Genomic DNA, 25,187 nt, shown 5'->3' with positions numbered 1-25,187 from the left:
GTTTAGTTTGGAATTCTTCTTCTCCTTCTTCCTCCTCTACTTTTTTTTTTTAAACCAAGAACCCAAGTTCACGTGCCTCACTGCCTCTCTCCTGATTGGCTGGCCAGCTTTTAGGGTGATGTCACACACATGCCACACACCAAGGAAACTTGATCGCTCCTCGGTTTGATTAAAAGAGACACTGAATTAATTACAGCCCAGATCCAACTGTTAACCGGCAATTTCCACCCTGTTTCCTATCATTACGCCACTGATGAAGTTCTAAATAGGGTTATTAGCAATGCGGTGTGTGCGCGTGCGGGGGAGATCTAGTGTGTGTGTGTGTGTGTGTGTGTGTGTGTGTGTGAAGTTGGGTGCATTTTAAAAACTGCTTATTTTAGGTTCACAATTAGCTGAATCATTGTCTCCCTTTATGCGTGCTGATGAAAGTTTTTTTAAAATATATATATATATAACCGTGTGCGCGTTTTCACAGAAAAAGGATAATTATATAAGGACTCAGCAAAAGCCAGGCAAGCGATTTTTTTATTTTTTTAAAAAACAAACTTAAGCTCTTTGAAATTGTTCTAACAATCCCCCCCCCCGCCGCCCCAAAAAAATCCATTTGGCGCCATTACCTTTTCCTCAGCAAAACATTTTCTATAATCGGCGACACTCTATCTGGCCTAAATTGGAAAGATTAAGAAGAATCCTATTGATTATTGTATTCTTAAAAGAGCGAGCGAGCGTTGAATTTCGCAGCTCTATGTATTGTTACTCGAAAGAAAATCCCCGGGACTGGGGTTGGCCCCAACTAAGTCGCCTTGGATTCCAGCCTTAGCTGGTGTTTTGTAAACGGATGGTAGATGCTTCGTGGTTCGTGTAAGAATTAAAGCTACGCGTATAAACTACCTGGGAGTAAATCCCACTGGACTCAGTGAGTCTTGTTTCCAAGTAAATGCATACGATTTGGCTGTGTTTATTGGCAGTGGCTGGTTCATACGGTGGTGATAATACTTGAGGAAAAATCCATGATTTTGATCCTAAATTTGAACTTATGAACGAAGCATTCTCCGACAAGTAAATGTATTTATTTAGTTATTTATTTTTGTATCCACACATTTCATTTGCACAGATGTTCTGTTGAACCCAGAGTGGCATCAATCACACACCAATAACAAACACACGGTCGGTTTGGAAAAGATAAAAAGTCCCAATAATGTCAAGGGAACTTGTTTTTTAAAAAAAATATCGGGAAAATTTCCAACCTAGTTTGTTGAAGTTATTGATACTCTGGTGGTGAATTCTCAGTTCAGGATTCTTAGCGAGATGCCCGTTCATTTGAAACCAAGAAGGCTTTACTAAGGGACTAGGAAAGATCCAGTTGCGTCGACAGAAAATAAAAAGATCTGTGGGGTCTTTTACTGTAATTTTTACACGTCTTCAACTGAATTTAAGATTGGAGGAGGACCACTTCCATTCAGATCATCGCTTTCTTCCACGTTTTGAGATACCTGTTATACACCACCAACCTTAACTACCGCCACCCCTTTTTTTACAGCCTTGGAACCGACTACGTTCCTGGGGCGCTTTCCTCTCAACTCCGCTTCAGAAGGCGCACCAGAGACGCCGCCACGTCGCTCAACCTCTCTGGAAGACAGCTCGAAGTCAACGAAAAATACGGCTACATTAAAGTCCAAAAGAGACTTTGCATGATTTAGTGTGATCTCCCCACCCCCGGGTCCGCCCCCGAATAATATCCTCTCAGGAAAGAGACATCAGATCGGCCTTCTCTGGTCTGATAAAAGACCTACCGGATTCTCCCAGGAAAGTTCACACGCATAGAGATTCCAACGCATTTTTAAAGGGGATGGAAAAGAGCAGTAAGGGCATGAGAGGAAAAGGGCATGTTTTTGGGAGGACCTGGATTGTTAAAACGAACAAATAAACTAACTAACTAACTAACTAACTAACTAACTAACTAACTATAATAATAATACACGGTAGAGCTTTTATGTCTCTAGGGTTGTAAAACACACATCGAAATGAACACCAACCCCGCTGAAATTGACCAGATCCCAGAAGGAATGAATCCTAAAGCAGTCTCCCTCTCTATATAAAAAAGGGTGATTTGTGTTGCTGTTTCCTGCCCACAGGCCAATCCGAGCAATGCTTTTCCCAAGGAGTAAGTCTCGCTAAATTCAGTGGGATCATGGCGGCGTTAAAGCCTCCTGAGTTGACGTGCAGAATATCATTGAACCCTAAACCTTCCTGGTTCTTAATAGTGTTTACAAGGAAGTAAACTCCATTGATCTCAAGGGCCATGCTCCCCACTAGAACTTAGGGAGTTTGCTTTTTTTAAGTCAGCAATCCTAACCCCACTTACCTGAGAGTAAGACCCATTGCATTCAGTCAGACTTACTTTTGAGTATACGTGGTTAGGATTGCGCTGCAAGGCCTCGCTGAGACGTACTAACAAGTGCTTAGAACTACAGCCCTGGACCCGATCCTGTGCTATGATATTTCTATTTGGCATTCACCCCCAGGCTGTTATTTTATTTCGGTCCCCACCCCCCACCGCCCACCGCCCAATTCTCAATTTATCTTTTTTTAAAAAAAACATTTCCTTTCTTCCTCTCCTCTCAATTTATCTTCCCCTTCTTTCTCCCTCTTTTCCTCTGGACTCTCCACCTCTCCGAGACGGTCCCTTTCGACTCAGCAGCTTGCGAGCGGCCGCTGGAGCGGCCGGGGAGGCGCTCTCTCGGCGGGAGTTGAACTCTTTCCCTAGAGGGGGGGCCCTAGGACGGTTGCAAGCTGTCGGAGGGCGCGGGGAGGAGGGGGGGGGAGCCCGGCACCAACTGACGGGCTGTTGGAAGTTTCTGCTCAGACTTTTTTGTTCCTGCAGACAGACCCGCCATCCATAACCCCTTAACACAATAGGAAAAAGCGCGCGGGTGTGTGTTGATCCTTCCTTGCCTTGTGGAGGGGTGTGTGTGTGTGTATGTGTATGTGTGTGTTCCTACATTCTGGATCTGCCCTCCCAGCTGAATCACGACCTCCGCTTTTCAGCTCCCCCTTGATCCACAACGCAGTAAAATCCACAAAGCCACGCCTTTGAAACTGACAAGGTTTTAATAAATTTCAAAGCTGTAACCTAAGCTTTTCTTGATGGCTGCATTTAATCGTCGTCGTCCCCACCCCACCCCGCTCTTACACACACACACACACACACACACACACACACACACACACTCCCGTATCCTTGCTGGTTGAAAGTGGATCACATGAGCCGCTTGGGAGGGCAGGGTGAGACTCAGCCCGAGGAACAGGATCTGAGCAGAAACCACCGTAGCTCAGGGGCAGAGCACCTGCCTTGGAGACGGAAGGTCCCAGGTTCTAATCCTTAGAGCCGTCTCTAGGTAGGGCTGGGAGGGATCCTGCTCGGAATACTGAGCTAGATGGACCAATTGTGGCACTCGGCCAGCTTCTTCCTGTGTTCCTATTAATAATCCTGCACTTCTGATGCTTGACTCCGCTGTTGTCCCATAAATGAGACCCGCTTCTTAGGGACTTTCCTCCTCAAGGAAAGCAAGTTAAGTTGTGGCCTGGACTGTCAGTTTCGTGAGGAAATAAAAGTGTAATCCATTTCAATTTTTGTTCTCCCCAAAGAAAAAAGGGAACGTGAACAAGAGGTTTCCCAGCCAGCTCGGGATGCAACCGTCTTCAAGGCATTTGCGCTAATAATAATAATAATAATAATAATAATAATAATAATAGATTTGCTTTTATAAAGAGGGCGCGTGTGCCAAAATTCCCTTCAATTCCCTTATACGCACCAAATAAAAGCAAATATTTTCCGTTGATTTAGCATATTTCAGTCCTTTGGACTTATACGTGAAGTTTTTTTTTTTTAATAAAGTAAATAATTTCTGATTTTTTGGAAATCCTCTTCCACCCCAAGTGTCATTAGGCAGCACAACGCGGTCTCCCCAAGTGGCAGTTCAGGTTAAGGAACTTTTCCGACTGCAGGAGTTTGCAATTCTAGGAGCTTCTAATTAGAAGTAAGTCCCATTGTATTCAATGGGGCTTACTTCCGGAGTACGTGGGTATATTTAGGACTGCAACCTCAGAGTCTAACTGAGCTACAAAACTCTTCCGGTTACTGACCGTTCCTGCACCTCACGCTTCCCCCCTGCCTAATCTTATATACCGCTTAGTACTTAAACAAGTCTCTAAATGGCTTTAAACAGGGTAATAAGTTGTTAGCGTTTCATAAACTACCTCTTTTTACTTACTGCACATAATATTCCTCTTAGTGGGTCTTACTTCTGAGTAATAAGCATCCGGTATATATGGTATTATAGTACTAATATACAGACTGGGTTATTAGCAGAATGGGATTCTATTGTGGGGGGAGGGTAGAGAGTTATCTTTTTGTGAAGCCTTATAGACTGGCTATTAAATAGGTGTATATTGCAAGTTTATCATTATCAATATTTTCATCATTATTACGTTTATTACTTGCCCTTTAGCAGGTTCCAGGAGTGGTTACAACAATTTAAAATCGAAAAATTAAAAACAATTAAAACAGATTACAATCACAGGTATAGGGTGTGAGCCCTGCAAACACAAATCTCAAATGTATAGTAAATGAAAATATATCACGACATTTGGTCCAGTGCCAAGACTTCTCCGATGAGTGGAGGAGTCATGTTAGTGATTATAGATTTGTTCCAGTCCGGGCATGAATGAGAAGGCGCCCCCTCCTTTTTCTAGGCTAGACAGGAGGCCAGCTAGGCTAAAGCTCTGCACTCCTGGTGGAAATATTTTTCTTTTTAACTGGGAACGACCAAGTCAAGGACTTCTCGAAAAGAAGTTCTACTTGCCTGGGGTGGACAGCGTCAGGATCCCAACAGACCGAGAGCTGCTTCGGGTGTTGTTATTCCAAAGGAAGATGCTTGCTCCTTAAAGTGGAGAGGGCCATAGCTCAGTAGTAGAGCACCTGCTTTCTGTGCAGAAGGTCCCAGCTTGTCCCCTGGTCTGACCGTTGCCAGTCAGTGTAGACAGTACCGAGTTAGATAGAGGAATGGTCTGACACGACAGAAGGCAACTTCCTTACCTTCTTGTATGAAGAGGAGAAACAACAAAAGAAGCAGAAGTTGAAAAGTAGGGGAGAGGAGAAGAAAGAAAACGGGGAAACAGAAGGGAGGGAGAAGGCGGGAGGAGGAAGAGGAGGAAGAGTAAAGAAGTGAGGGAAGAAAGAAAAAAAAAAAGGAAGGAAGCAGGGAAGGAAAGCTGCTTGGGACTGAGCAAACTACTCATGGCGCTAGTTCTCAGTGTCCCACTCCAGTGTCTCTCTGGGTCTTAAAAACTTTTAGGCTGCAACCCGAGAGCCACTTCCCTGACACTAATTGGGACTGACTTCTGTATAGAATGGCATGGTCAGATTTTAAATCACTGTTAAAGATCTGATCTAAGAATGCTCATCATAACTCAAGTCATTGTTTTTGTAGCCTCCAGTTCTCCCAGAGGTGGGAAAGTTTGGGGGCAACGTTACACAGTCACTTTCCCTGCAAGGAGAGAGTTTTGAAGACCCCTGGGTTTTGGGAGGGATTGGACTGTATTCACAAATGCACACAAGGCACCATCCATAGGAAATTAGGAAGGCGCCTTATTACAAGTCAGACCACTGATGCATCTAGTTCACTGTTATCTAAGAACAAAAGAAATGCCCTGCTGGATGTTTTCACAGTGGTCAAGCAGATGCCCTAATGCAGTGATGGCCAAACTTGGCCCTCCAGCTGTTTTGGGACTACAACTCCCATCATCCCTAGCTAACAGGACCAGTGGTCAGGGATGATGGGAACTGTAGTCCCAAAACAGCTGGAGGGTCAAGTTTGGCCATCACTGCCCTAATGTAAAGCTTGGTAAGCAGGATCTGAGCACAAGAACACTGAAGCATTTACTGCCTCCAGCAGTAAATAAAGGCAGAGCATAGCCATCAGGGTAGCTAGCAGCCATTGAAAGCCCTACCTTCCATGAATTTGTCCAATCCTATTTTTTAAAGCCATCCAAGTTGGTGGCCATCACTGCCTCTTGTGGGAATGAGTTGCGTTTTTTTTAAAAAAACAATTCTTTGTTTTCAGCAGTTCTTGCATCTATAGGCAGCACTGAGTATCATAACAGGAAAAGGCAGGGTATAAATAAATAAAGATATTATAATAATAAGTAAAAGGGCCATGGGACGGGTGACGCTGTGGGTTAAACCATAGAGCCTAGGACTTGCTGATCAGAAAGTCGGCGGTTTGAATCCCCGTGACGGGATGAACTCCCGTTGCTCGGTCCTTGCTCCTGCCAACCTAGCAGTTCGAAAGCACGTCAAAGTGCAAGTAGATAAATAGGCACCACTCTGGCGGGAAGGTAAACAGCGTTTCCGTGTGCTGCTCTGGTTCGCCAGAAGCGACTTTGTCATGCTGGCCACATGACCTGGAAGCTGTACACCGGCTCCCTCGGCCAATAAAGCAAGATGAGCGCCACAACCCCAGAGTCGACCACGACTGGACCTAATGGTCAGGGGTCCCTTTACCTTTACCTTTATATTATCCACCATCAAAACCCCTGATTTAAATCTCTTCTCTCTATTTGTCTCTCTATCTGATTTCTGAAGCATTAAACAGCACTTCTGACAAGTTTGTTCTAGATCTTGGAAGGAAGCAATTAATGACCATAAAACATGTATTTATTATAGTGACTAACATAACAGGGACTAACATTGCAATGTTATAACAGACCAGCACAATATCCTAAAAACAAAACATTTTTGGTTTCCACCTTCAGCTGCTGTGATGTGAATCAAAGGGCATACTAGCCAAAGTGCCACCACATCTGAAGTGCTGCTTGATGTTATATATATATATATAACCTCCCTCTCACAATTTCTGCGTGTGAGAGAGTGAGGGTGGAAGTGTTGTTTTTCAAAGCTAAAGAATATGTTTTTATTATAATGTAGCATTATCAGATTGTGTTATTTCCAGAGGGGTTGCAAAAAAAAAAGTGTGTGGGTGGGTGGGGATGTACAGTATGTCTTGTGACTCCTGAAAGATTAACACATTTATTAAGGCATGTAAGCTTTCAGGGACTACAAATGTAGACTATGTTACGTTGTGTTTCAATAGGTTCAGAACAGACAAATTCATAATCAGTTTATGGAATTCATTCCCACAAGACAGCAACTAGCTGATAGCTTTTTTTTTTAAAAAAAAATCCACATATATTAATGGAGGATTGATTTATATATTTCTATTAGCCTGGGATCATTGACTGAGACTTCCATATTCAGTGGCAAGGTACCTCTGAGAAGCAGATTCTGGTCAAGTGGGGTGGATTTAACTTTTCCTGATATGGGAGTGACTTCAATCCTTTTCATCATCTTGGTTAAAGAAGCTTGTGTAGCACAGTGACCAAGGGACAGAGCAATGAGCTCTGAAATTGCTGTTTGCTCCATCTCTGCACTTGCCTTACCTTTCTTACCTGCAGTATGGTCGTCACAGCAGCACCCCACCTTACAGGGTTGTTGATTACTGATACTGTTTCTTTACCAGCAGCTGGGTCACTAGCCAAGAAGTCTCAGGCCTTTTTTTGTTGGCTGGAATATTTATTTATTTATTTAGACATTAAAAAGCCATTTGAACCCTTAGCCAGGTATAGAATCATAGAAATGTAGAGTTGGAAGGGTCATCTAGTTCACACACCCCCACCCCCACCCCGCAATGCAGGAAACTGAGCTAAAACATCCATAACAGTTGGCCGTCCAACCTCTGCTTAAAAACCTCCAGAAAGGAGAGTCTACCACCTCCAGAGACCATTCCACTGTCAAACAGCTCTTACTGTCAGAAAGTTCTTCCTAATGTTTAGTCAGAATTTCTTGGAGAGTGAAGTCATTGATTCGAGTCCTACCCTCCAGAGCAGGAGAAAACAAGATTGCTCCATTTTCCTTTAGACATTTGAAGATGGCTATCATATCGCCTCCCAGTCTCTTCTTTTCCAGGCAAAACAGACCCCGCTCCTTCAACTGTTGCCCATAAGGCTTGCTTTGCAGACCCTTGATCATCTTGGTCACCCTCCTCTGCAAACATTCCTGCTTGTCAATATCCTTAAATTGAGGTACCCAGAATTGGACACAGGACTCCAGGTGGGGTCTGACCAAGGCAGAAAAGAGCAGTACTATTACTTCCCTTGATCTGGACACTATACTTCTGTTGATATTTGCATGCTAATGAACTTCATGCTCTGCTCAGAGTCCTCTTGAGGGTTTCCCCTCTGAAAAAAGCTTATTTATTCGGCATCTGGAGGATAGTCAAATAGCCATCCAGAATATGATGTCATCAGTCTTGAAATGACCAGGATTGCCTTCCAGCGTCTGTTGGTCACTGGTGGGTGGGGCCAGAGGCAAGAGTGGGTAGGGCACTGGATGTGACTCTCATAGTAGAGTATTTTCCAGCCACACAAAACCCAGGAATTCCGACACACCTCCCCATCCAGATAGATGGGCTGTGAGGCTGTAGCTCAGTGGTAAAGTATCTGCTTTGCATTCAAAAGGTCCCAGGTTCAATCCCCTGGCATCTCCAGGTGTGTAACCACTGTGATAATAGGCTGCTGGACCAGATGCATTACTGGCCTGACCCAGCAACCTCTTCTCAGGTTCTTATGTTCTAGTACAGGCATAGGCAAACTCGGCCCTCCAGATGTTTTGAGACTACAATTCCCATCATCCCTGACCACTGGTCCTGTTAGCTAGGGATGATGGGAGTTGTAGTCCCAAAACATCTGAAGGGCCGAGTTTGCCTAGGCCTGTTCCACTGGTGGAAGAGGAGTGCGGGGGGAGCGCACCGTCCTCGGCAGCACCATCCCGGCAGGGTGCCATGGCAGGTGTCCCCCCCCTGCGCTGGATGCCCCACCCCCGCAGGTGGCACGCCCCGCCCCTGCCTGCTCTCCGCCCCTCGGTGCCCTCTAGTACCTGCAATGATACACAGAGCCACCATTAATTCCCAGAGTTTCCTGTGAAAAGGGATTGATTGTTAAACCATTCCAGGATTTGTAGCTCAGGAAGGGGAATGGGGGTGGGGGTCTCCTAGCAACTCTCAGCGCCCTTGACAAACCATAGTTCCCAGAATTATTTAGGGGAAGCCATAACTGTTGAAAATGGTATCACAGTGCATTAAATCTATGGTGTGAATGTGGTCAAGGTTTCGTGGCAATAAAAAGGGTGAAAGGGTGTCAGAAATATGATTTTTAAAAGGAAAGGAGAACCAGCTTTTCCATATAAGTCATTCACCTCCAAAAAAGAGAGATGAGAATGTAAGGAAGGGAAGAACTTGGTTGATGGGAGTTTGAAATGACATTGGAGTTACCAGTGGGTGTCACTACAGGACAAGGAGGCATTCGTGTGTGTGTGTGTGTGTGTGTGTGAGAGAGAGAGAGAGAGAGAGAGAGAGAGAGAGAGAGAAAGAGAGAGAGAGATTTGAAAGATAGGAGGCAAGCAAGAACAGTGACTATCCGATCTGGGAAGTGGGATGGTTCAAGGGAAGGCATAAGGGAAGCCCATTTGACAGAGAACCTCTGTTACAAAATGCCCAGGCAGGGAATCCCTCCATGGCAGCTGTTAGCAAATGCAGTAGTGGGAAGAGGGAAGAGTTTTAGTTTGGAGAGGGGGGTTCCCAGCAAACTTGCCTCTTACAGGTAATCAAGACTGCATTTCAAAAATTGTACGTGCGAGTCACATGCCAGAATTACTAAGCTATTGAATTTTGTTGCCACAAGAGGGAGTGACTGCCACCGATTTGGATGTCCTTTAAAAAGAGGATTAGGCAAATTCATGGAGGATACTATTTGCTGCGATGGCCACTTAGTACTTCCATGGTCAGAGGCAGAATGCCTCTGAATACTAGTTGCAGGTGGGGAGCTTGCTTGTTGCACTTAGGTCCTGTTTGTGGGCTGGACTCGATGGGTTACTGGCCTGACTCAGCAGTCAGGCTCTTCTAGTGTTCTACATCCACTTCTGGAGGCTGTCTGCCTCTGGGCTAGACCACACTCCAGCATTCCTTGCTGCTTTCCCCCAGAAAAACCTGCTGTTTCCCTCTGAATCGGAACGAACATCAATTGTTTCTTTCCTGTAGATTGACGTTTGTTCCAATTCAGCAGTAAAAAGTGGGTTTTCCTGGGGATAGCAGCAGGACAATTTTTTAAAAAACCTGTTCATACTCATGCCTAGAAAGCATAGGAGGGGGCAGAAAACCCATTGGTCTCATGCTTTCTAGGCATGGGACATGCAGAAGTGTGGACAAATCCTCTAAATAACAGCTGCTGGGAATCACAGGTGCGCAGAGTACAGTACTCTTGTTCTTGGGTTCTTATTGTGGGCATCTGCTTGGGCCCTGTGAGAACAAGATGCTGGACTAGATGGGCCATTGGCCTGATCCAGAAGGCTCTTCTTAGGTTCTTATTTTGAGATCACCTGTTGCGGTTATTTACTTTATTTTTTAAATAAATTGCAACTACTCTCGTAATACTCAAAGACTAATAAACTTAGGTTTTGGGCCTATACTTTTACTAGTTTCCTTTTACCAGAATGCCTTTGACGATGCTCTGCTGTTGAATGTCTAAGAAAACATTCCATTTCTTAGAAGCTACACACAAGTCTCCCTTTTGAGGGGATCAAAGCATTATCTTGGTTCTGGGCAGGGTTGAGGAGTCTCTCTTCTGTCTGGGTGTCACATTCTCAGGGTGGTAATCTGACAGGGGCCATCCTCCCCTCTCATTTCCCTCCCTTTCTTGCTACCTCCCGTTTTCTCTCTCTCTCTCTGCCTCCTCTTCATTTTCTCTCTCACTGCTACCTCTTTCTCTTTCTGTCAGCCCTTTCTCTCTCTTCTCTATCCCTCTACCACCCTATCTAGAGAACTGTCAGAGAAGGAACAGAACACTATTGTCAAACGCCTTCCAAACTATAGAGGACTTACCCCTCTCCACCTTCCATCACCCCATTTCTTTTGACTTTCTCTTCCTCCTCACCCCACACCTGCCCTCCTCTGGCTCTCTCCACCTTGGGAGAGGAGACCCCATTCTTAGGCCTCTCTCCCCTGCAGACATGAAAGAGCAAGAACCGGGCATCTTTTTCTATCAAGTGTGTGTTTCCTACAATAAACTTATATTTCTTACTTTCATACTCAGGTGTGACTCAGTGTGATGGCAGTCAGGGTAAGGTGTGCTCCAGGTGGATCTATTGCTAAGCAAAGTGTCCGCTAATACATATAAACTCCAAACACTATTAGGGCATGACCCTAGGGAGAGTTCTGAGGGCCAGAGAGAAGGGGGGCTGCCTCTGGCCCCCAGGTCTGGGGTTCCTGACCCCATTTTAGATAAAGATCTCGTTGCTGATGGTGCTGCTTCAAAAATAAAGCAGTCACAGTCTCCATCCAGCCCCTCTCATGATAGATGGCTTGGAAGAGTGTGGGGTGCTGCAGTAGCTGAACACATTGCAGGGTGCTTAGGGGACACAAGAGATTTCACCATTTTGATGTTTGCATGATTCCCCCTTGCGAGTTTTATTAATAAAAACAGTGAATTATATAGCCCCCTGGCAGAACACATTATCAACTGTGTTACAGCCCGATCATTTTATCAGTCTTATCCTCACATTATCTCCCATGTTTGATTGATACAGCTGTAAGAGCCTGCTGGATCAGGCCATGTAGTGCAGCATCCTGTTCTCACAGTGGCTAAGCAGAAACCTGCAAGCATAGCCCTCTCCCACCCTGTGGTTTCCAGCTGTGGAAGAAGAGCATAGTTAGTTACCATCGTGGCTAGCAGCCATTGAAAGCCTTCTCCTCCATGAATTTGTCTAATCCTATTTTAAAGCTGTTGAGGTTGGTGGCCATCACTGCCTCTGGTGGGAGCGAATTCTGTAAGCAGATCATTGTCTTTGTGATGGAGAGGATACTTGGTCTCCATGTGACTTTACCCCGTCTCTTATGGTATGAGGCATTCTGAAGGCAGCTTCCTCCACAGAACCTTCTTTATTGTAATAAACATAACTGAATTACACCTTTATTTCTACAACTGGCATAAGTGCTCCACTATATGTGCTTTTTTGTTTCATGTATTGTTTATTTTACTCACATGCTGCTTTTTTGAAAAACCAATAAACATTTTTTTTTGGGGGGGGGAATGGTCATGTTAAGCACACTTCTTTAAAAGCTGCGAATGACATAGTGTTGTTTCATTATCTGCTTCTTTTATTTCACAAAAATTATACACTGCTTGATTGCAAACAGAACCTCTAAGCAGCTTACAGAAAAAAACATTCAAAGTGTCAGAATGTATTTGCAGTATGAACTCTGGACTATTAGATTTGTAAGGTGCTTGGGGCAGAGACTGCCTTGGTCAGTCCTGACCTTATGCAAGCTACTACAGTACCATTTTTTGGGTCAACAGCAGAGTTTTTTTAAAAATAAAAAATGCTTCCAGTGAATTAACTGACAAATGAATTAACTGAATAAATGTTTAATGTAGAGACAGAAGGTGCTTAGTCAATTATGAGCGTAATCAACTTCACAAATACAAACATAGACCTGAAATCTGAAACATGCAATGGAAGATTATAGTAGGATGCCCAGGCTGTGCAGAAGATGGAGCTTTGATTCTCTGTTTTTTCCTCTGGATGATCCTTAGCAGGCAGTGGTGGTGTAAAGGCCCTGCGCCAGGGGCCCAAGCCTCACAGGGATTTCTGACTGGAAGGCCTTCAGAGCCCTCTGGTACGATTCCTTGTCTTGGAAGGTGGAGAGGTGTGGACATATCTGGAGGGAGATGAGATGGACATTGGTCACATTATCGTTGCTGCAATGATTTTTTAAATTTAATTTTATAATGTGCATGAAACAGAGAAAATAATTATAATGATGGACATTAAAAGATGAAAAACAAAACTATAAACTAAGCACATGGAATAAGTAAAGGACGCGTGTTCTGTTTCATCGCCAGAGGTGAAACGGTAATGTAGCTGCGCTGCTGTTGCCTCGCTTAACTGGGTTGTGTGCCACTTGCCTGTGAAGTGGCAGCAGTAGCTTCCACTGAGAGCTTGCAAGATTTCACCAGAAGCCAGTGCTACTGCTGCTACCAGTGGTGGGGTGGGCAGGGTCTCCATGGGGCTGCTGCCTCTTGGCCTTTTGCCACCTTAGGTGGTTTCCTTACCCCACCTGATGGGTGGACCGGTCCTGAGAAAAAGGTACACTTGCATATGGGTTGAATGACAAAGTCCAAGCCATCAATGAAGAAAGCAAGGATAAAAGTTGCCTTCACCAGTGGCGTAGCGTGGGGGGGGCAGGGGGGCCCGGCCGCACCGGGCGCTACATCTGGGGGTTAGGGTTAGGGGGCGAAAATCCACGGGTTAGGGGGCGCAAATCCATGGGTTAGGGGGCGCAAATTACTTGCCTTGCCCTGGGTGCTGACAACCCACGCTACGCCACTGGCCTTCACATAAAGAATTATTATTATTATTATTATTATTTTGCAGATTTGCCAGGCTGCTACTGAAGGTTGTCTTGAAATGATGTTTCCACTGTATATGCAATAAAGGAATGTCAAATCATATAGAAAGGTTCTAGTCCCTGTCAAAATATCAGATTATGCATATGTTTTTTCCATTATAAGTTGTATTCCAATATGAATGGTACCAAGTGCCCCATGTAAGATTTGGAGCTGTTTGCCACTGAGTTGCAATTACTATTCGAGCTGCCATGATATTATTATGCTTATTATTATTATTATTATTATTATTATTACTTATTAGTCTCTTTTCTTACACAAAAGAACTCAAAGCAACTTACAAACATTCATTAAAACCAACATAAAACAGAGTTAAAGCTAAAATCTAAAGCACCTCCATATTCACAAAAAAGGCAGGACTAAGACATTCTACTCGGAGACAGAGGCCATAAATGAGCCATGGAAGACAAGAGGATATTTGTGTAACTTTTCAGGTGGGTTTTCGATGTGTATCTACTAAAGTCTTTGTTACAGCACAAAGTGGCGAACCTTTTCCAGTCTGAGGGCCACATTCCCTTTCGAGTGCTTTCAGGGGCCACATCACAGTGGTGGGTGGGGCCAGAAGAAAAGTGGGTGGAGCAATGGATGGGGTATGAGTGGGAGCTTACTGAAAGCTGCTTTGAGTTAATAGTATGGGGAATGTGATGATAATAATAATAATAATAATAATAATAATAATAATAATAATAATACTGCTGCCAGGTAACATTTACATTTGTTGCTCCACCCACTTTTGCCTCTGGGCCCACCCACCACCTGCACATGGTCCCTGAAAGCTTACTGAGAGGCAGCGGCGTAGCGTGAGTTGTCAGCACCCGGGGCAAGGCAAGTAATTTGCGCCCTCCCAACCCCTAACCTGCCGCGTCAGGTGATCTGAGGCGAGTTGCCGCTGGCGCTGCCGCCCAAACGACGCCGCTTGCTCAGAGGAGGAGGGGGGCAGAGAGGTGAGGAAAATGCAACATGGCCCAGCAGCTGCAGCAGCAGCGGCGGAGGCGGGGCTGTGAGGAGGGGCTGCCTGGCGCATCCTCCGCGGCCCTGACGCGCGGGGACCGCGGCGAGCGCTGAGAGCCGCTGCCTGCCGGATGCCTTCAGCCCGGACACGCGCACAGCTCGTGGGTTCCGCGAGACATGCGGCTCTGCTACAGCCTGCGCCCGAGGCTCTTCGGCGACTCCGGAGGCAGCGAGCGCGCCCCCCCCAGATGTTGCGCCCGGTGCGGCTGGCCCCCCTTGCACCCCACACGCTACGCCACTGCCGAGAGGAGATTATGGCCCTCTGGCTGAAAAATGTTCCCCACTCCTAAGTCAGGCAGAATGGGGAGCAGGTAATGGAACAGAATAGTTTTTGCCAGTGTCCCTTGATGGTGGCTGCTAGACAGAGTAGACAGCACTGGTCTAGATGCACCAACTTTCAACCTGATCTGAGGCAGTTCCCTAGGAGAGGTCCAAGAGAATTAAGAGGCCGACCTGTTCTTGCCTGTTTTCAATGGTGTTTCCTTGCCTCTAACTATCCAATCTGCCCATGAGGCTTCCCACCCTCTGGGAATGGTTGATTAAGTCCTTTGTCTCAGGTCCATTTTGGGAACCTTATCCTACCATCATCAACAAGGCTTAATGAACTACTCCGATACCAAAGGCTAATTTTCTGATTGGCAGACGAACCTCCAGCTACAAACATAATTGTGGACATTCAGGTATTAAGTCCTCAAATCTCATTAGAGCAGATCACTTGGCATTTTCCAAGTTAGATATCTAAATCCATAATTAGACTCCTGTATAATCAGGCTTTCTTTTCCTTTTTCTTTTTTTTTTGAGGGTGAGGGTGGTGGATCTCCCTTGGCTCCCTTCGAACTAAGCAGATAGACACTGTTAGGTTCTGCTTCAATGTCATTTTCAGAATATGAATTCCCAAACTGTCTGCTGTGTATGCTAAAAAAGAGGCATGTTAGAGCCTTAATAATTAGAATAATGTAAGCCCAAGGCGCCATTCACAGAGGGAAGTCTCTGTTGCATCTCTGAATGAGTCCCTGACCTGGTTTGGGCTCCTTTTTGCCAGGAATCACACCCAGTGCATGCTAAGATATGAGGAGTCAGGTGGTAGTTGTGGGTAATTGGGAGTCATGGGGAAGAAGGTAGGGAGGCCAACTGTAGGTGGAGTCAGAGCCAATGACAGGTGCAGCCATTCCCCTCCCCCTCCATCCTCCTCCAGCTGGTCCTCATCTACCTGCCTTCTTACATCTAGTCCAGGAGTGGCCCTTGTCTGTCAGCTTCCTCCCCCTTTGTCTCATGAGAACATCAAGAGAGCTCTGCTGGATCAGTCCAATGGCCCATATAGTCCAGCATCCTGTTCTCACAGTGGCCAACAAGATGACTCAGTTCGAAACCCTCAACCAGAACCCAAGCAGAGAGCACTCTCCCCTCCTGTGATTTCCAGCAAACAGTACTCAGAAGCATTACTGCCCCTGACCATAGCAATCATGGCTAGTGTCCATCAAAAACCTTCTCCTCCATGAACTTGTCTAATCCTCTTTTAAAGTCGTGTAGGTTGGTAGCCATCACTGCCTCTTGTGGGAGTGAGTTCCATAGTTTAAAAATGTGCTGCGTGAAGCAGTACTTCCTTTTATCTGTCCAACCTCACTGGATGTCTACGAGTTATCAGGGTGGCCCTTGTAGAAATTGGCAGGGAGGTGGATGTGGAGAAATGCTTCCAAGGCAACAGATGAAAAAGGCAACCGTCAGGCTTAGTATGAGCAGCCGGCCTGGTGGAATGCCTCTAATACAGACTAACACAGTGAATCACATCCAGCCATGAAACTCTGCTGTAGAAGCAGTGGTGGGAGAAAGTGGAAACTCTTTTACTCTGGCCAGATCATGCTGATTAGAAAGCACCAGATAGCAGTCCTATTGTTGTTTTGATACAATAAGGTCTGAAAAGGTTAGGTTTGTGTGAGCATCTGTGAGCCTTTCAGCAGTAGATACTCTCTGGCTCCTGAGTCTGCCAAATAATCTCCAAATCTGTCCAGTTGTAATACCCACATTATACTCTTGTTTGAGATTTCTCAGAGACAGTTTTTTCTTTGAATTTGTATGATCTGGTTTGTTTCTTGGGAGCAAAATGCCTGCCTGGGCACGAACATTCCTAGTCTCAGCACCAGAGAGGAATAATGCCATTTATTTATTTCTATGAAAAAAAATGAGAGCTTCTCTCATTATTAGGGGCACTTGAAAAGTATGGATTAATCCCAGGTCAGTCGTTAAAGCCACAGCAAGGGAACTTGAGGTTAGAGGTCTGTATCTGACAGCAGAAAGCGACAGGATTGTGCATTAAAACTGTCAGACCCTAATCACCCCTTGTTCTGCTTCTAAACTCTGTATTGGAAAATAAAATGACATTTACTCTGTAACCCTTCTCTCCCCAGCTGTGACACACACACGTATACCCTGCCAAATGTGTTGGTGGGATCCTGAAATCCACAGCTCTGGCTGCTTTGATAGTGGACACTCAGGGCCAATGGTGTAAACCACCCGTCTCTTCTTAACACAGGAATGTGGAGGTGGGCTTTTTTCACTGATAGCACCATTGTTGTGCAATGCCTACCCTGCAGAAATGGGAGAGCCCCATCAGCATTGGCATTCCCCTGGCTATTGAAGTCATGCCTGTTTAGACAACTGTTCCCCTGACCTCCAACTTGACCTAAACCTCCTCAATGAATAATTTCAATTGTTGTATTGTCTTGCTATGCTGTTTAAAGGTTTGTTGTATTGTAAACTTTGATTTTTGAGGTTTTAAACATTCTGGCAGAATTTTTTTCTTGTATATTTTAATTACTTGCAGATTTATTTTTACCAGCAGTTTTACAATTTTAAACCTCTTAGAAGCCTTTTTGGCATGTAAGTGATATATAAATTAATTGTTGTCATCATTCTGACCATGGCTTCACTGTGATTGTTGGCTTTCACCACTGGAAAATCCCATAGAACATCAGGTTCCATCAGTCTCCTGGGAGATGGACCTTCCAAACAGGTCTACCACCCTAACAAGGGATGTGATTGCCACCACCAATCCAAATTTTGCCAGATGGTGCTCAGACCATAGCAGTGTGACATCAGCATCCCGTACCCTCAAGCCATCCCTCACATCACTCTGAGCAGAGACTAAATCATGCCCGGCTCAGTGTTTTAGATAGATGACAATTTGAGACAGTGTAATGGTTGCCATGAAGACTGTGAAGTCCTGAGCTGGTCTAGCAACAGCCTCTGCATGGATGTTAAATTCACCCAGGATCATTGATCATAGGTGGGCAGAGTCAATCACCTGTTAATGACATTGACGGCTGCCATGATATTAGGTAGTCCACTTTCCTTTGCTGTGGAGGTTGTACTCAGGCTGGTTGTGTAGGAAGTTCCCAGCTAGGATTGGCTGCCTGTCAGACTTCCCAGTTCCCTGGAGTCCTGTGTATCCCAGTAAGGCTAGGACTCTAAGAGGTCCATTTGTATTAGAATACAAACAGATTAGATTCCATGAAAACCCCTAGTGTTAGGGGCAGAACAAAGTACCAGGAGCATGAAACACATCCCTAAGCCACCCCTGTAGCAAAATAATGCTTTAAAATGATAAAACAAGCACATCCCAGGTTCGGATAAGACTCCGTCAGTCAATATTCGTGGTTTTATTTTTCAGGAAGTCTAAACTTGTTGCTGGCTTTGGAACAAGGACATTTGAGGGTGCCTAGAATGGAGAGCTTTTGATTTCTGATGAAATTTCTGCAGGATTTTAACCACTCTCATACGCATTTCAAGGGTTGGACTAGAATGCTCTTTGAGTCCCCTCCAATACCTGATTCTATGATTCAGGACCAAATCCAATAATCCCAATAATCTCATCAAGTACATTATGAAAATAAACTTGTCTCTGTGTGTAAATAATGTGTATAACATTAATCATGATTTGGGTGCAACCCCCCTCCCCAAAATCAGGCATTCTAGTATGTAACTGAGTCAAAGTACAACTGCTTCTCCTCAGTGGCGGAGTTAGCTGCATGGGTGCTCGGAGTGGGGGCCATGCCATGTACCTGGTGGGGGGGGGGGAGCTGCCACGCACAGGGTCAGTGGGGCGAGCCCCTCACGGTGTGCCTTTTTGTCACCCCCCCTCATGGATGACACCTAGGGCAGACCGCCCCCACCGCCCCCCTTCCTACACCCCTGCTTCTCCTCTTGCCCACCCCATCAGAGATTTAACACCTGTACACCAGGGTGGGGTGGGAGTCACTTAAGAAGCCAGTGTGGTCTAGTAGTTTGAGTATTGGTCTAGGACCCAGGAGACCAGGGTTCAAATCCCCACTTGGCCATGAAGCTCACTGGGTGATCCTGGGCCAGTCACTGTTTCTCACCCTAACCTACCTCACAGGGTTGTTGTGGGGATTAAATGAGGAGGGGGAGAACCGTGGATCACATTGAGATCCATGATGGAATGGTGGGACGTAAATGCAATAAAGACAGGCAATTCCCTCTTTGTGCGGGAGTTGTGTTCTGGTTCATTGTGATTGGCAGCAGTCGTGTGTAAGCCCATTCCACCCCTGCCCTCTTCCGGGGCCAAAAACTGCGTGGGCATCAGTGGTCACGTGTCAAACAGACACACACAGAATGGTCACCGCCTGTAGATTAAATAAATACATAAACTCTGCTACTGCATAGTAAGAATGAAAACAAAATGTCCCCCTAAACAAAAACCAGGAGCAGTGTTTTTGTTTTTGTTTTACTGGGGACAGGAACGCAAAAATCTAGGAAAATCGCTCTTCTAGGCAGGTTTGCGAATTTTTATATTGGATCATTCCTATACAGATTGACCTGACTTGCCCCCCTCAGCCTGATGTGCAAATGTGATCTTAAGTATGCACTAGGAATCACAGTTACGACAGGCTTAAGGGCAAACACACATGCAAGTGGTGCGATTTGGCCCTCCCTAGACCATGCCAAGCCAGGAGAGCTGGGAATGGTGTGCTCTGAATATTTTGTGCCAAATTCCCTTCTGATGTCTCAATGCACGAGGAAGATGCACAGCCAGACAGAAAACACTGAAATGGTGATGTGCCCCTCATCCCACAAAACTAAACAAAACAAACCTCTCTTATCCACAGAAAAAGTAGCAGATTGTGAAGATAAGCCAAGCTAGATCCTGACTTCGTGACGTGCTAGCTTTCCCAGGGCGGTGAGTTTTTGATGTGGCGGGGAACGCACAACTCTCTGCCTCCTGCATACCATGAGCATTCCTCCTGAATGCATACATTGCTCCGAAGTGCTTGAGGCCCTCTGCCTCTGGCCTCATAGGGCTGGCACTTGTTGTGAGTGTTTTGTTGCTGTTGTTGTTAAAGCACCTACTAATTTGAGTTTCTTCCCTGGCAAACCCATCTCTTATTTTTGTGGCCTGGGGGAGTTTAAAGACACGAGGCCTTTATCGGAGAAGGGAACAACAGTGTCGCCCCTGGAACCCGGAAACACACAGATGTGCTCAGGTACACACCCTATACCACATCTCTCTGTATATATACACACACACACGGATGCAAATGATATCCGCAAAAGCCATCACTTGCGAGGCTTGGCAGAAAATAATGAGAAACACTAAATCTTTTATAAGGTCAACACTCGAGCAGCTGTCAAACAAGAAAAGATTTTAGCGGGAAAGGCGGGAGGAGAAAAAAAACTTCCATCGCCTCATTAAGCCCTACAAGCCTGGGCCTGGCGTGGTGAGGAGACGCCGGGGCGCCTCCGTTTTGTGTCAGTAATTTGTGGCGGAGGAGGCGGAGGTACCGTGCAACAGCCAGTGCCGAAGGGGCCTAGGGGGAAGCTGGGGGATCGTTAGCGCGCCAGGCGCGGCCTCGGTTCCTAATTGGAACCATTGGGCATTATCAACGGAGATTTTGCTTCGGATGCCTGACAGCTAGCGTGGCCCAGAATGATCGCCCACTTGTCAGTGTAAAAGACCATTAAAAACAGACCATTTTGATTTAATTGGAGGCGGTGCGCTGGGGGGCTCAGGTGAGGAGCCTCATCAGCTGATGGCGGCTGCGGAGGTCCTTTTAAAAAAATCCTTGGTATTGATGTGTTCTCAGCCTTCTCTACCCCGCCCCCCCGTCCCTTCAACCCCCCCTCTTTTTCATAAACTGTCTGGGAGTGAAAGATCGGTCTCCATCACGCCAAGAGCCACCTTCAATAGGGTTGTCAACAAATGCTGTGACAAGTGGCAGAGAGCATGGTAGCAGGTATTTAAAAATATATATATTTGAGAAAGCTGATGTTATCTCTGCAACAGAACCAAACTCAGCAAAAGTACACGCCCTTGGGCCACCGTTGGTCAGTCCCTCTCTTATAACTGTAGCCTTTTTGGCACCTGATAGAAGCATTTTTGTTTAGGCAAGCCTATTATAATCTATTGCATTTATATCCCACCACTTCCCCCGTTGAGTTCACGGTGGACACATGGTTCGCACCTCCTCATTTAATCCCCACAACAACCCTGTGAGGTAGGCTAGGCCTAGAGGCAGTGACTGGTCCCAAGGTGAATGGGGATTTGAACCCTGGTATTCCAAGTCCTAGTCCAACATGCCAATCATTATGGCGCACTGACTCAGATGTTTAGAAAGCTGATGTGAATTTAATCTGCTTTTTTGGTCTAAGTTTTATGAGATAAATAATAGTGAATAATGCCAGAACTTGAGTGTTGGAAGTTTCCAGGTGTAAGAAAGGCAATACTTGTTCACACTGTTCACACTTATACTATGGAATTCACTCCCTCAGTAGATAGTGATGGTCACCAGGTTTGGATGGGTTTAAGAGAAGATTATACAAATTAATGAAGGATGATGCTATTGATGACTAATGTGGCCCCTGCAAGGTTGCCCCGAAGGTAATGCCGCCCTTGGGCTGAAACAGGCTCCTCATCCCTGAAATCAGGGAATCAGGCCTGTCCCTGCAAACAGGACACATGGACTGCCTCATGTGTTCCCTCAATATCCACAAACTCCCCTTACGAACTTTTCATATGAGATGGCTTGTCAATGAGTCCCCTTCTGAAACAGTTCCATCGTGTAGAAAGAAGAGAAAATGCAAAATTCCAACAGTAAGCAAGACAACCTATACAGGCCCAGGAGGATGGTGTGAGCTCTGCTTGTTGACTGAGTTCTAAAATATCACACCCCTCCTTCTGAGAAATTGAGGAAATGTAAAATACATTGTCCCTCTCTCTGTGTGTGCGTGTGTTAAACCTCCATTGTTTGTTTTCAAGAAGAATGCGGATGTGAGTTAGTATCAGATCCTGCAGTGGGTGTCAAATTCCGATGACTAGCTTTGTTCTGGAAAAGTTGATAGAGTGGACGATTCCACCTCCGTCATCCATGATCCAGTTGTGGATGAGGAGGCTGATTTGGTCAGTATCACTGAGACATGAATGAATGAGCAGCGTGGAGTTGGTCTCAGCCAGCGGTGCCCACCTGGGTATCCAGCACAGCATCAGGGCAAACTTGAGGGTTTAAGAAGGGGAGTTGCTGTGGTCTATAAAGGTTCTTGTATCCACTGGGAGCTTGATTCCGATGTTACAGCAAATGACTCTCAAGGGGTGCCCAGAACATTGTCTTGTCCTCTTGAATTGGATGAGTTTCAGGTGGTAAGGTTTGAAGATGTGGGCAAGGTACTTGGATCAGTCAAGACAACCACATCAGCTCTTGGCTGATAAAACAGGAGGAGACAGCTGGCTGGGCCAGGAAGGTGATGAATGCCCCTTTGTGACACAGAGAGGTCCCTGCCTGCTTGAAGGAAGCAGTGGTAAAACCACTCCTTAAGAAGCCCTCCCTGGATTTGGAAAATCTAAGTAATTACCAGCCAGCTGACAATCTCCCTTTCTTGGGCAAAACTCTTGAGTGGGTGGTCATGGACCAGATGCAGGCACTCTTGGAGGAAACTGATTTTCTACATACACATCAATTCAGATTTTGGCACAGAAATCACTTTGGTCACCCTGTATGAAGTCAGGAGAGATACAAGGGAAATGTGTCACTATCAATTGTCCTCATCTCTTAGCAGCTTTCAATGCCATCAACCATAGCATCCTTCTGGAGCAACTCAAGGGGGTCAAGGGGGGCAACTCAAGCAAGTCCAAGGAGGTTGGACTCGATGGCCCTTGTGGTCTATTCCAACTCTATGATTCTATGATTCTATTCTAACTACCCAAGCTGTGGGTGGGTGGCACTGATTTGCAGCAGTGGGTGGCAGTGATTTGCAGCAGTTCCAGTCCTACCTGTCAGAGGGTGATGCTTGGGGAATGCTCTTTGGTCCCATGGAGCCTTTAATGTGGGGGTTCCTCTAGGTTAAATTTTACCCCATATGCTGTTTAACATCTACATGAAACCACTGAGTGGGGTCATTTGGAGCTTTGGAGTACATTGTCAGCAATATGCATACAGTGCTACTCCTTTACAACTGCAAGTGAGGCAGTGGATGTGCTGGACTGTGGTCCTGTCTTGGCAATGGGCTGCCAACAAATTGAAGCTCAATCCAGATAAGGCACTGTTAGTGGGTGGTTCCCTAGACCGGATGGATGCAAGGTTTCCTGTTCTTGATGGGGTTACAGTCCCTCTGAACGAGCAGGTATGTAGCTTGGGGGTACTTCTGTCACTTGAGGCTTGGATCACCATGGTGGTGCAGAGTGCCTTCCATCAGCTTCTGCTGTGCCCCTAAATGGACAAGGATTGCCTAACTTCTGTCATCTTTGGTCTGGTCACTTGTGGGTTAGATTACTCCAATGTGTTATATGACTCTGAATACAGTCTGGAAACTTTAGTTGGTGCAGAATTCATCATCCAGGTTTGAGCATATTACAGCAATCCTGGCCTGACTGCACTGCCTGCCAATTAGTTTCTGGGTCCAATTCGAAGTGCTGGTTTTGACCTATGAAGCCTTAAACAGCTGAGAATCACAATATCTCAAGGACCGTATCTCCATATATAAACCAGTCTAGTTGTTGGCATCTGTCGGTCTCAGAGGACAATGGTGGAATAGACCTTTGGGAATGAAGTCAAACTGTTGGAAGGTTGCAGTGTCTGCTGTGGTGGTAGAGACCGAAATGGAAGAGACATGTTTTGCTGCAGCTGGGGCAGATGATGGCATCTGGCTGTGCTGATGCAGGTGTACCATGACGTTTCTTCTTTCTGCACTCCTCCCAGTGGTCATTCCTCCTCTGGCTATGGCTATGGATGTATGAACCTGTCTGTCTGTCTCGAGGCATTGCGGTCATCTGCAAGGGATTCCCAAATGGAGGGGGTGACGTTGCCAGCCTTCATGTCATGTTTACAGACATCTTTGTAGCATAGAGTTGGTCTGCTAACAGGCCTGGTGCCTGAAACCAGCTCCCCGTAGAGCATGTCCTTGGGGATCCTGCCATCTTCCATTCTGTAGACATGACCAATCCAACATAGATGTCACTGATACAGGACTGCGAACATGCTGAGAATGTGGGCTTGGGAGAGCACATCTTCGTTTGAGACTCTGTCCTGCCATGCGATGCCCAAAATCTTCCTGACACAGCAAATATAGAAGGTGCTGAGGCGTCACTCCTGGCAGGTGTAAGTTGTCCACAACTCACTACCAGAAATCAGCATGCTCAACATGTAAGCCTGGTAGACCTTCACTGGACATTAGCATCACATTCTCCCATGTCCTTTTGGAGAGGCGAGTCACTGCTGTACCTGCCTTGCCAATGAACCAAGACCCTGCAATCATCACCTGAGGCTCTTCTTCGTGCATCTCATCTGTGACAGCTGCAGAGGATGGCAGAATGTGAATGAGCCTTCTCTGCTGTGGCTTCCCACTTGTGGAGTACCCTCTCAAGGGAGGCATGGAGGCATGCCTAGTGCTTTTATTATGTATCTTTAGGCAGCTTTGACTGATTAAACATTCTATGGCCTTTTAAATGTGTTTGTGGGAACGGGGTTATTGAGTTGTTATCATTAATTTTTAAAATTTCTATAGTGCTCTTCATTTGAAGATCACAGGGTGGTTTACTATATAAAAACACAAAAATGCATACTGTCATCTGTCATGGATGCTTTAGTTGAGATCCATGCATTACAGGGGGTTGGACTGGATGACCCCTGGGGTGCCTTCCAACTCTACAATTCTATGATACCATAATAAAAAACGAAAACAATACCCCATAGCTTGTTCAATTGGCCAAAGGACTTTATATGTAAGCGCTTATGAATTGTGTGTTCTTGTTTTGTATTTTTATGTTGTGAACTGGCCTGTGATATTTGGATGAAGGACAGTATACGAATTAAAAGAACAAACAAACAAACAAACAAACAAACAAACAATAAAGCATTACCATACGATTTTAAGCAATCATGGCTTCCTCCAAAGAATTATGGGAGCTGTAGTTTATTATGGGTGCTGAGAGTTCTTAGGAGGCCTGGTTTCCTCCCACGGAGCTACAATGGCCAGAGATCACCAGGAAAAGGGATGGATTCTTAAACCACTCTGGGAACTGTACCTTCTGAGGGGAATAGGGCCTTCTAACAACTCTCAGCACCCCTAACAGACTACAGCTCCCAGGATCCTTT

General features: G+C 45.7%; 1 protein-coding gene across 1 annotated transcript in view; it reads right to left on the bottom strand.

Annotated features, from left to right (window-relative positions):
* Positions 1 to 12,521: 12,521 nt before the first annotated feature.
* The window catches only part of CFAP77 (cilia and flagella associated protein 77), a 96,064-nt gene continuing 83,398 nt past the window's right edge, over positions 12,522 to 25,187 (bottom strand). Inside the window, exon 6 of the mRNA XM_083485366.1 lies at positions 12,522 to 12,830. Within this exon, the coding sequence (XP_083341492.1) occupies positions 12,702 to 12,830 (129 nt within the window). The 3' untranslated portion in view covers positions 12,522 to 12,701. The remainder of the gene's footprint in view (positions 12,831 to 25,187) is intronic.

The sequence above is a fragment of the Podarcis liolepis genome, assembly GCF_965112155.1.
Source record: "Podarcis liolepis genome assembly, chromosome: Z".
Classification (NCBI taxonomy): Eukaryota; Metazoa; Chordata; class Lepidosauria; order Squamata; family Lacertidae; genus Podarcis; species Podarcis liolepis.
Note: the sequence above shows the minus strand (reverse complement) of the source record. Positions and strands in the feature narration are given on the sequence as shown.